Source organism: Anastrepha obliqua, chromosome 3 (genome assembly GCF_027943255.1).
Source record: "Anastrepha obliqua isolate idAnaObli1 chromosome 3, idAnaObli1_1.0, whole genome shotgun sequence".
NCBI lineage: Eukaryota > Metazoa > Arthropoda > Insecta > Diptera > Tephritidae > Anastrepha > Anastrepha obliqua.
In genome coordinates this window covers 39569839-39581782 of record NC_072894.1, presented here as the reverse complement: position 1 = coordinate 39581782, position 11944 = coordinate 39569839, and the positions used below count along the sequence as shown (strand labels likewise).

The 11944-nt window shown below is 40.3% G+C and overlaps 1 protein-coding gene and 1 pseudogene across 1 annotated transcript; both read right to left on the bottom strand.

Moving 5' to 3' along the window:
• Positions 1-6574: 6574 nt before the first annotated feature.
• Positions 6575-9567, bottom strand: LOC129240960 (probable cytochrome P450 6a13). The gene is given in 3 exon segments (XM_054877041.1): positions 6575-7136; positions 8303-9426; positions 9496-9567. Coding segments are annotated over 2 exon segments (1536 nt in total). The 5' UTR covers positions 9411-9426; positions 9496-9567; the 3' UTR covers positions 6575-6708.
• Positions 9568-10214: 647 nt separating this feature from the next.
• On the bottom strand, positions 10215-11478 carry LOC129241923 (probable cytochrome P450 6a14; annotated as a pseudogene).
• Between the last annotated feature and the right edge of the window lie 466 nt (positions 11479-11944).

The following is an 11944-nucleotide window of genomic DNA, read 5'->3' as shown; positions in this document are numbered from 1 at the left end:
TGAATAACTTTAGTGACGTGGGCTTCCAATGTCTCAATCGAAGCTGATTTATCCACAAAGCATTAAAACCTTGCATACCCGCAAACAAGCTCAAAGGTTTCATATCGCACAATCTTGGTGGCCAATCCACAGGTCCGAGACGAGAGAAAAATTACTCATCGAAACGACGACGCAGTAAAGCCATTGTTTCACGGGCTGTATGGCAAGTAGCGCCATTTCGTTTGAAGTAGCGCCAGTGTTGTGGAGATCAAGGGCTTAAATTTCCGGTATCAAAAAGTTATCTATCATAGCGCGATAGCGTTCGCAAACATGTGACATTGACGCCAGCCTCGCGTCAATACAGCTCGCAATTCCTGTACTTTTTCCCCCTTGTGAATCCGAATTTTATTGTGTGCTGCCAGTAGAAGCTGGAACCTCTATTTTAGAAGATAATAAAAAGTTATGTATACGACAGCTTTGCGAACTCTACAACATGGCGATCGCTGCCACGCCTTGACCGCTAGTTGTGAGATATGTGATATCTTGTACGGAGGTGGGCACTACCACTCGGAGTGCGTCATTTAGACGAGAGCGTCGTGAGGATGAGCACCTGATCCGCTGAAGGCTCACCCTGTGTCTCCAGTTCAGCATGTCTATCAAAGTGAAAAATCCTGCGAATCGGCACTGCAAGGCTTTGTTGCTGGGGTAGAGCTGGCCATCAACAGGAGGGACTACGCTATGGGCATCTTTTTGGGAATAGAGAGGGCGTTTGATAACGCCACTTTTGATAGTATGTGCAGCTCTGCTAACAGGCACGGCGTAGACCGGGTGCTAGTGAATTGGTTTCGTTCGATGCTGGCCCAAAGAATCGTCACGGTGTGAGCAGAAGAAGATCGCCTGGTGTCATCCGGGGTTAATAAAGGCTGCTCTCAATGTTTGCTGTCCCCATTGCTCTGGCGCATGGTGATCGATCCTCTGCTCACCACCTTAAACGATAGGGGAGTCTACGCACAACGGACGACGTTGCCTGTTTGGTAACAGGCCCTTTTCTTATGAACATCTGTAGGAAAGTGCAGAAAACTCTGGATATGATTGACACTTGGAGCTGTTCGAATGCGCCATCAGCAAACCCTACCAAGACTAGTATTGTCCTCTTCACCAGAAGGAGAAAGCTTTATGGACTCGTTCTGCTTAAGATAAAAGGAGCCACAATCCAGCTATCCAAAGAAATCAAAAATATTTTTAATAGCGGTCACTCCTCGGCGGGCAATAGAAAACCTTCGAGTGTATTTCTGCCCTGAAAAGCTCCTCACAAAAAACCATACCATTTTCTGTTCAGAGTCGACTTAAAACTGCAGATCTCTCCATTTGTGGAAAAACACCAAGACCCTCCACCCAAGAAGATGAGCTCGGCCAAACACGTAAAAGAATTGTTCGCGCAAATTATTTATTTAAAAAATTTTTTTAAGTATAGAAATGTATTTAGTAAAATTTAGTAAAAAACCATACCATTTTCTGTTCAGAGTCGACTTAAAACTGCAGATCTCTCCATTTGTGGAAAAACACCAAGACCCTCCACCCAAGAAGATGAGCTCGGCCAAACACGTAAAAGAATTGTACGCGCAAATTATTTATTTAAAAAAATTTTGTAAAGTATAGAAATGTATTTAGTAAATGATGAGCTAATGCCGAAAGCAAAAAAACATGCGGGAGTATGAGTTCCATACTTTGCTTCAAAGAACAGCGATAAATAGTCAGTTAGTGAATCCTCAACGAAACAAGAAATGCAAGTGGGAAAGATGATTGCTTAGTTATGCTGATTAAGCCGTGGATGATTTACTAGTCTTTATGTGTAAAAAACGCCGAAACTGAGTATTTAGAAACTACTCAATGGTATCCCACTTTCTGATAGTCGATAAGGGTTTTCCAATAAGAGGTGTTATTTTGATAAAAGGTCAATGGTTTCGTTGCTTGTGTGGTACGTGGCGTCGTCTTGTTGAAAGTAAACGTTGTCCAGATCAATACCATCCAATTCCGGCCATAAAAAATCGTTAATCATCTCTCGATAGCATAAACCGCATCAAACAGTCACACGTTGAGGATAGAGAGGCTTTTCAACAATAACTCTTGGATTTTCTAAGCGCCAGATCCGACAATTTTGCTTGTTGACGAAGCCACCGAGGTGGAAATGGACCTCATCATTCAAGATAATGTTTCGATGGAATTCCGAATCATTTTCATGCATTTCAACGACTCAATCAGCAAAGACACGACGTTGTTGTTAATCGGCTGGCTTGAGTTCTTGTGTTAACTGAACTTTATAAGCCTTAAGACCCAAATCTTTATGCAAAATACAGTGTATTGACGTTTGTGGAATGCCTAATTCCAAAGAACGACGAGGAATGGTCAAACCTGGGTTTTTTTCAACAACGGCTAAAACAGCAATATTTTCGATTTTCGGCTGTTCTTGAGCGAAGTGCACGGGTTTTATCCTTCACATCACTTACTTGTCCCAGCAGCTCGAATTTTTTCACCAATTTCTGTATTGCGGTCCGACAAGATGATTCACGATAACCCAAAAATATTCGAGTTTTACGAACCGTCTCTGCCAAATTTTCACCATTTTTATAATGAATTTTAATAATTTCATTGCGTTGTTTAAGCGTGTATCGTTCGATTTTTATTAATGGCGGAGTTTCTACTATTCAAAAGTGACATTTATCGAAATAGCAGGCTATTCAAAATAACACCTGTTTTTAAAAACCCTTTCTTATTTTATTTCTGGAAGAATCTAACAGGGTTAAAGAACTTTGAGATAATAAATATAGGTCCGGAATTATCGGCAATACCTTTGATATCACCATAGAAATCCTTCCCTTTGCCTTTCTTAAAACTTTCTAATACGCACATAGCAATGTGAATAGTTGAAGAAATGATGAACTGGGCAGATTATTTTCAGAAAATTTTGTATAGATATTCCGATTATGATTTCTCGTATTTCTGCACATTATCAGGCGTTTTGCAGAGAATTTTAAAAATACATCGATATATTGATGGTTTTTGAAAATGTTCATCAAGTACCTATAAGTTCTCCATCATCTTACATAAACTTTCATTAGGCTTTCCTACGATTTTTGTCAATAAATTCGAGCGTCTCTCAGCAAATCAAAGCCGTCTAAGGGTCAATTTTTGAATGTTAGTTTCACAAAGATTTCCAATAAACTCGGTTTAAAATTTTCATCACTATTTAACGAGCACTGTAAAACCGGATCTCAGTTTTGTGGAGGTTGAGTAGAGACTCTCATTAGTGGCTACCGTCAACTCCATGATAAATTTTAATAACGACCTCATACAAGACGGCCCTAACTGTTTTTTTAGGACCCAGAACAGGAAACCTGGAATATAATTGCACTTAAGCTAGCCAAGATTCTAGCTGCTACACATTATAATTTGATAATCCCGCCCTTGACTATAACAGTACGTTTAAGCTGCGGAATCGATTTAGAGCTAGCCATACTGACAAAGGAGTAACATGAACCGAACATTGGTACCGTACATAGTACTAAATAGGAACGCAAACGTCTGTCATTGTATGTGGGAGCATCTGATATATCGTCCAATCGACCAAAACATCCTGAGCTGGTTACCGGCGATTGTTAAAACGTCAGTTTGGTTCTCTCTTGCAGTCTCTGGTAACGAATTCCTAGTCGGGTTTAGATAGAAATCCCCAATATATCTCGGACTAGCTTGTGACCCATGACAGCTTTATTTGTATCGGGTGTTTTTTATCTGCATGAGAACTATCGCTATCGATAAATTTGGTTTGACAGCTGAGAGTAGCAAACTGCGTTGACATTTTTGTTCAGTAAGGTTTCGAAAGTCATCATGAATCGTTTAACGCCAGAACAACGCGTCCGAATTGTAAAAATTTACTTTGAAACAATTGAATAGAGGACTGGCGACATCATCAGTGCTTGCTTCTTTCGAAATGAGGAAGCAGCTAGAGCGTTACGGTGAATGGCGAGCGCTATCGAACCATGCTAACTGATTTTTTGTTTCCAAAAATTAATCAACTATACATCAATAATATTTTTGGTTTGTATTGACATTTTAAGTTCTCAAGCCTTTAAAAGACACCCGATACATATCGTTGTGGGTTTATAAAATACTAAAGGAGATTAAGTATAGCAGTCATCGGTAACTCTATGGAACTTCTCATAAATTTTCATCTTTTTAAAAGAACATAACACAACTTGTTTAATATTACGAACAGTAAACGATCCGGGATTAGACCACGTATCCTCTGGATAGCTTCCGAACACCCGTTCGGGAGTGAGCTAACGTGAGAAGGCGAAGCATTCTAGGATTGCTAGTTGTGCGCTGGGTTTGGGACCCGCCACTTAAAAATCCCCCCCAATGAAAAGAACTGCAAAGCCTTGGATGAGAACTGCCTTTACTGATGACGACCCCTGCAAACGAAATAAGGAATATGATTTGAGGGCATGCACCTGGAATGTCCGGTCCCTTAATGGGGAAGGTGCTTCTGCCCGGCTGGTCAATGTCCTCGTGAGAGTAAAGGCTGACGTCACTGCCATCCAAGAGATGCGATGGACGGGGCAAGGTAAGAAAACCATAGGACCTTGCGACGTCTACTACAGCTGCCATGTAAAGGAGCGCAAATTCGGTGTCGGATTTGTTGTGGGAGGGAGACTTCGTCGTCATGTACTGTCGTTCACTCCGGTGAACGATCGTCTCGCAATAATCCGCATCAAAGCGGTTTTTTAACATCTGACTAATTTGCGCCCACGCCCCGACGGAAGAGAAGGACGATGCGACCAAAGATTCCTTCTATGAGCACTTGGAACGTTCCTATGAGCGCTGCCCCCGCCACGACATAAAAATCGTGCTTGGCGACTTCAACGCCAGGATGGGCAAGAAGGGAATTTTTGGTCCCACAGTCGGAAAATTCAGCCTGCACAACGAAACATCCGGTAACGGACAGAGTCTGATCGACTTCGCCGGGGCCCGAAACATGGCAGCACCAGATTCCAGCATAAAAGATACATCAAGTTAACTGGCTGTCTCCTGATCGAAAAACGCGAAACCAGATCGATCATGTTGTGATAGATGGAAGACACGCTTCTAGTGTATAATATTAGATGTACACTAGGACCCAACATCGACTCGGGTCATTACCTTGTTGCAGCCAAACTGCGCACCCGCCTCTGTGCAGCAAAAAACGCACATCTACGAGTACCTACGCAAAGAATGTTCAAAATCGAAATGCTGCAATCACAACAGACAGCCAGAAGATTCGCCACTCAACTCTCACTCCGAAGAAGAAATCGGATACGGGCGAGCCCGAAAAAACAATTGGTACGACGAGGAATGTCATGCTGCCGCTGAAAGAAAGGATTCCGCCTATAGAGGCACGCTGCGATCGGGCGCAACGCGAGCCATGTGGGATCGCTACAGAGAGCTAAAAAAGAGGTTGTCTGTAAAGTCGGTTTACTGACGATAGTTTAACGTGACAACGTCATAAGAAAGTATTGATGGAATGGTTGCAATTTTCAAAACAAAATTTTAATTTTATTTGTTTGATAGATATTTTGTATGGATATAGAGGAGGAGGTAAATGGAATTGCAATGGAATAGGTCAAGTTACATTTACACAAACGTGAAAAATGACGAAACATTTATCAAATTCATGAAAGATATCTTCAATTTCGTTTGTGCATCAGACGTTAATAAGTCAACAACACTAAGAGGCACCATCATCGATTTGCCTTTTTCAAGACACTTTACACTCGAAACACTCCCTTTCATTTCCTACTTTTTCTATCATCGTCCTATTCTCAACAGAGAAATGGTTCATTACTATGCACACAGGAAGAAGGCATATGGAAATACAAGTATGTGAATTTATATACCTACATATGCGCATATACATACATATATATGCTCACTGAAGTAGGACAGAGCCAGATGTCGAACGTTGCCGAACGCGGGGGCCGATTGTGCTCTTTGTCGTTCGTTCCGCGCTCTCGCTTGCAGTTCAAGCACATTAGCTTACATTTGCTTGCGTACGGAATAGATTCGTATATTTGATCGTCCATATGACTTGTATGCATCTTTACATATAGATTTGTTCTTTTTGAAAATTGCGCGAAATTGTATATGTATATGCATGCTTATATACATATATTAGTATACAACATATCTTATAAGGTATGTGGTAACTATTAGCATACATTTTTTCCTTCATATATAATAAAAAAATTAATAATAATAACATTAAAACAACAGGTATTATGAACAAACTTGGTTTTATTTTAAATTCTTCAAGTAAATCAAATTAATAATAATCAATAAGAGGCATATGCAAATACAAATACGTAAATTTATATATGTACATATGCGCAAATACATACATATATACTCTCACTTAAGTAGGAGAGAGCAAGATGTCGAACGTTGTCGTTCGTTTGCTTTGTTCGTTCCGCGCTTTCGCTTCCAGTTCATTCAAGGTAACGGCAATGAGCAAGGTAACACTAATGAGCAAGGTAACGACAAATGAGCAAGGTAACATTAATGAGCAAGGTAACGACACATTTTTTCGTGCGTGCAGCCGGCTAAATCGAATTATAAGACGTTATCACGTCAAAAGTTGTAATTGCTTTAATTTACAAAATTAAGTATCTTAGAGGCCACACACGCTTCTACGTTCGCTCAAATAGTTGCCTCCAACTTCTCCACTGCCAGATGTATGCCACCCTCGGCGGCGATTAGGAAACTCTTCTTCGCATACACCATTGGCACTCTGGTACACGCAGATGGTTTGAATCTGAAATTGCGCAGCAATTGTATGACCCCAATTGAGGTTTGCAATTCACCAAAACGCATGCCGATGCAATTTCTTGGACCTTCGCCGAAGGGTAAATAGGCAAACGGATGGCGCTTTTCAATAGCCTCTGGAGTAAAGCGTTCGGGATCGAATTTCTCTGGTTCGGAGAAGATTTCTGGATCGTGATGTATCGCGTCTATGGGTATGAAGATGCGCATGCCACGTTCCAGCACGATATCGGTATTGGGTATGCAATAGTCTACGGTGGTGAGGCGTACCAGATGCGGTATGACGGGGTGCTTGCGGAGCGTTTCTGCATGTAAATTAGTAAGTGGTGGAACATTATTATATTATTGTAAACATAGCACAAGACAATTGTTGACAATTTATTTGCTCGCGATTTAATTTTAATGAAAATGTTGCACATTTTACTATAAAACCATATAAATTAAATTTTCACGCAAATTAAAAATGAAATTCAAAATTCTCTTCAAAATATTGTAGAATATAAAAATTTCCAATCAGGATTTCTAGAAAATTTTTGGGATTTGAAATTGCTCAAAAATCGTGTTGATTTTTCACAATTTTTCTCGCTGACTCTCCTCACATAGAGAAATTGCAAAAGGCAGGCGCAAAACAAAAATTTAAATCAACGCAATTTTTAAGTCGCTTACACTTTGTTATATAAAAATTCAATATGCCATAAAACTAAACACTCTAAATTTTACTAAATGCTTTGATTAAAAAGCATGCAATTTTGATACGCGTTTTTATACATTTTTTTTAAATTGGTATAAAGTGTGAAAATTGTGTTTATATGATTTTTATGGGAGAATGAGCTATACGCATTTTTTATCATATTAAAATTGGATAAGAAACAAATAAAATGTGAAAACTGGTTGTGCTAGAGATATTTAGCGCGGTGCTCAAATACACTGGCGAGCATAACTGGAGGTTTTTTCTAAATATTTTAGAATCTTTATGAAGCTCAAATTTCTTTGTAATTTCTTCTATAATAATTGCAAGTTATAAAAACTGGCATTGATTTTTTTTGCAAGTGTTCCTGCGCATTATTTTCCACAAGAAATTTAGTTTGTTAAAATACAGTGATAGAATAAATTGTAAAAGCCGTCAGCAAAAAAAAAGAAAATTAAAAGAATAACCGCGACTTTTCGGCTGCTTTAAAGTTAGACTAGACTTACTTAAATTCAATTCGGTATAAAACTGCGTACCCAAACATTTTTTAGAAATTCAAAATAAAAATTTAAAAATTTAGGTGAACATTTTTTAATCACGTATAAAATTTGCAAGTTTGATTGATGTATATTAGTTTGGTTAAAACACGCGCTAGATTAAAAAACAAAAATAATAAAGAAATTTTAAATTATTTTTAATTTAACTAATAATAATAATATATATTAATAATCGGTTATGCGCGCCAGTGTAAAAATATAATCTAAACAACACATTGCTGCTCACCTGCTATCACTTTTTTCAGATAAACCATTTCTTTGATCGCCTCATAAGTCACCTGCCCATTGGTTTTTTCCAAAACCGCGAAAATTTCTGCGCGCAATTTCTCTTGCAAATCGGGTTAAAGCGCCAATTCGTAAATGCAGAATGACATAACGGTGGATGAGGTTTCAAAGCCCGCCAAGTAGAATACCATCGCTTGTGCGGCCACTTGCTCGATATTTAAACCGTTCGTCAGATCATCCTCTCTGATATCCGCATTTCCCAAGCGGTCACGCTGCGCTTTCAACTCCAACATCATATCCATAAAATCATTGCGACTCACGCCATGCGTTTCTCTAAACGTTATTGTTTCGCGCACCACGCCCATAAAAAACTCGGCTACATCATCGGGAAAGCTTTTCAAATGCAATTGACGCGCTAGTTTTGGATCTGTGAACATGAATGCCTCCACGAATAGCGAATGACGCGACTTTTCGACAATATCGCGTCCCATGCGCCGAAATATCGCATTCGGATCCTTCAAGCTGTTGCATTCAATGCCAAAAGCCACCTCACCGATCACATCGGTGGTGTAGCGTGCGCAGAGCTCCTTCAATTCCACGCTCTGACCTATATTCATTATGCGTTGACAAGCGCCAATAAGTCGCTCACCCACCGTTACCAGAGTGGGGAACATGAAACGTATCTTGCCAGTGGTGAAGGCGGGCGACAGCTTGTGACGCAGTACGCGCCACTGCTCGCCATCCAAAAACAGCAGATTGCCGGTAAGCGGATCATCGCGTACATTGTGAAAGAGTCCACGGTCGGTGAAGCAATTGAAATCCTTTACTAAAATGGCCTTGATAAGATCGGGGTCGATTATGAAGGCGGCACGCTGGAGGAAAGTGTAGACGCCAATTATACTCGACTGACCCTTGAAACGTTTGTATAAGCGCTCGTTTATATCTTTCCAATGGTAGAGTGTGCCGACGCCGCTCATATTTCCGACGAAGAATTTTGGCGCTTCGTGTGGTATGTCGCGACGCGCCCAATAGCTGTAATGGTGACGCAACTTCAAGTACAGCGTGGCGACGACTGCGGCTAGCAGCGTACAGAAGACCGCAATAGACATGTTTGCCTAGAGTCTTCTGTAAATAAAAAATAATGTAGTTAAAAACTTACCTTATATATTTAAGGGAATTGAATTGTAAATTCACCGGAGTAAAGTAATTGCAACAATTTGAAAGCGTATATTTCCCAGCCTTAACTACGCTGGCCGACTGACCGCCTGCAACTGCTATTGAGAATGCAATTTTCTTGTTCAAATTCTCTTGGCTTTGCTTCGCTTTTTGCACAAAGCGCTTGGCGAATATTTTTGCTTGCACTCGGACGTGTGTTGGAATGTGTGGAATTGCAAAAGCTCTGCACGTCAAGATATGAGTGTTAGACATTTTTATTAGGCGAAATATTTGCGGTTGCTCAGCTGTGAACCAAAATATAACTATTTTTATTTCATGAATGTCATTACAGCAAACATTAAAATAGCAAGGAAAGCGGGATACACTTTTTTATTTCCTTACAGAAGTTCCTCCAATGAAGTACTGACAATGTTAGATAAAAAAGCCAATAGTAGTTTCTGCATATTTGTCTAGAAAAAAATTATTTTAATTGGATTACGACACCGTGCGAGCGGTAAACGATATGGAGGCATTAACTCATCCGTCCGGGCAAAGTTATCAAAATCACTAATACCGCAGAACTGATAAAAAAAAGTTTATTGACAATACAACTCTGTTTTCATACTTATGAACCTTTTGCTATTTAAAAAACCATATATAAAGACATATTTTCAAATTTAATATAAAATATTAAATTCTTATTTTACAATACTTTAATAATTTAATGATTATCGGTTTAAGTAAATTAAAGAAATATTTTATATTACACCTTCTCTGTTCGCAAGCAAAGTCTCCACTTTTAAATATATGCCGCTGGCGGCTGATATTTGAAAAATTCGTTCGTTGAACTCCAGTGTCACTTGAGTGCGTGCTGACTTGGTGAACTTAAAGTGACGTAGCGAATTGACTAGTCCAAGTGCTGTATGGCGTGGAGAGGTAATACCACTAGACAACCTTTCTCGATAACTTCGTTGGTGTTGGGTACCAAATAGTCCTCCTTGGCTTTGCGCACGAGATATGGCACCACGGGGTACTTGCGGAGAGTTTCTACAGTGAAGATGATACATTAAAAATATATGTCCTTTTTCACTGTTATATCTAAATCCTACTCACCATCCAGCGCTTGATCCAGATACTGCATTTCATTTAATGCTTCGTAGCTGAGCTGGTTATCATGCGATTTCAGCACTCGTTCGATCTCATTTCGTACCTTCTCCTGTATTGCCGGGTTCAATGCGAGTTCATAGAGACATAGCGACATGGTTGTCGAAGAGGTATCAAAGCCGGCCACAAAAAAGACGAACGCTTGTGCCACTAATTGCATGAGAGTCAAGCACTGCGAGAGGTCAATGCCATCACTTTTCAATACGAACCGCTCATCCTCTGCCTTCAAGCCGATCAACAAGTCCATAAAATCATTGCATTTGATTTTGTCACGCTCTTGGAGCTCCACTGTCTGACGCACAACATCCTCATGGAATTGTATAATGTCATCGGGAAAGAACTTCAAATGTAAACGACGCGCCCAACCTGGATTCATCAACATGAATGTTTGCACGAGTTGTGAGTGACGCGGCTCGGCGAAGACGGCATGCCCCCGTCGCCCGAACTCAGCCTGTGGATCGCACAGACTATTGCATTCAATGCCAAAGGCACAAATGCCAATGACATCGGTGGTGAGTGGACCATCGCGTGGATTTGAGAAAACACCGCGATCTTGGAAATTAGAAAATTTACTAATGCAAATATCTTTGATCACATCCAGATCGAGTATAAGTGCGGCGCGCGTAAAGAAGATATACATGCCTACAAAGGGGTGACTATCTTTGTACACTCCGTAGAGACGCTGATTGAACTAACGTAGCTGCACTTGGCCGCCAGCGGCGCGCTGAATATTCCCTACCAAATAACGAGGCGACACCTGAGGCACCAGCGACGTGGCTGCCAATAAGTGTAGTGCCATTGGAGCGCAATCATTACGAGCGATAACGCGACGCAAATGAGTATCAGAAGCAGCAACATTCTCGTCTTTTAATTTTGCTTCATTTATTGCAAAAATATTAAACACAAATGCATAGTGGCGCGCGTTTGCGATTTGACTGTCTTTTAGCGCTTGGCTCTCACTGACTTATGCAACTTATAAAATCGCCCGTTAAATAATATTTTGCCCAGTAACTGAGGGCCGTTTGAGACAATCAAACAATAACAAATAAAAGTAGGGAGAAAACCAAAAACTCACCTATCTTCTAATCATCCTCTAATGATCTCAGCCGCATGCTGTTGTGAGCAAGTTTCGTTAGCCGGTGCGGTTCTACAAATTAAGAAAGAGGCTAAGTTGAGAACGCCTTTTTGAATGGCGTGATGACAAGATAGGCTAATGAGTCAATCCTATTCTCGTTTTCGTACACTTTCCCTTAGCGATGTTAATAAATCTTAGAACTTTCTTTCACTGAACTCATAAATATTACGCGCATCCATTTCTGACTAG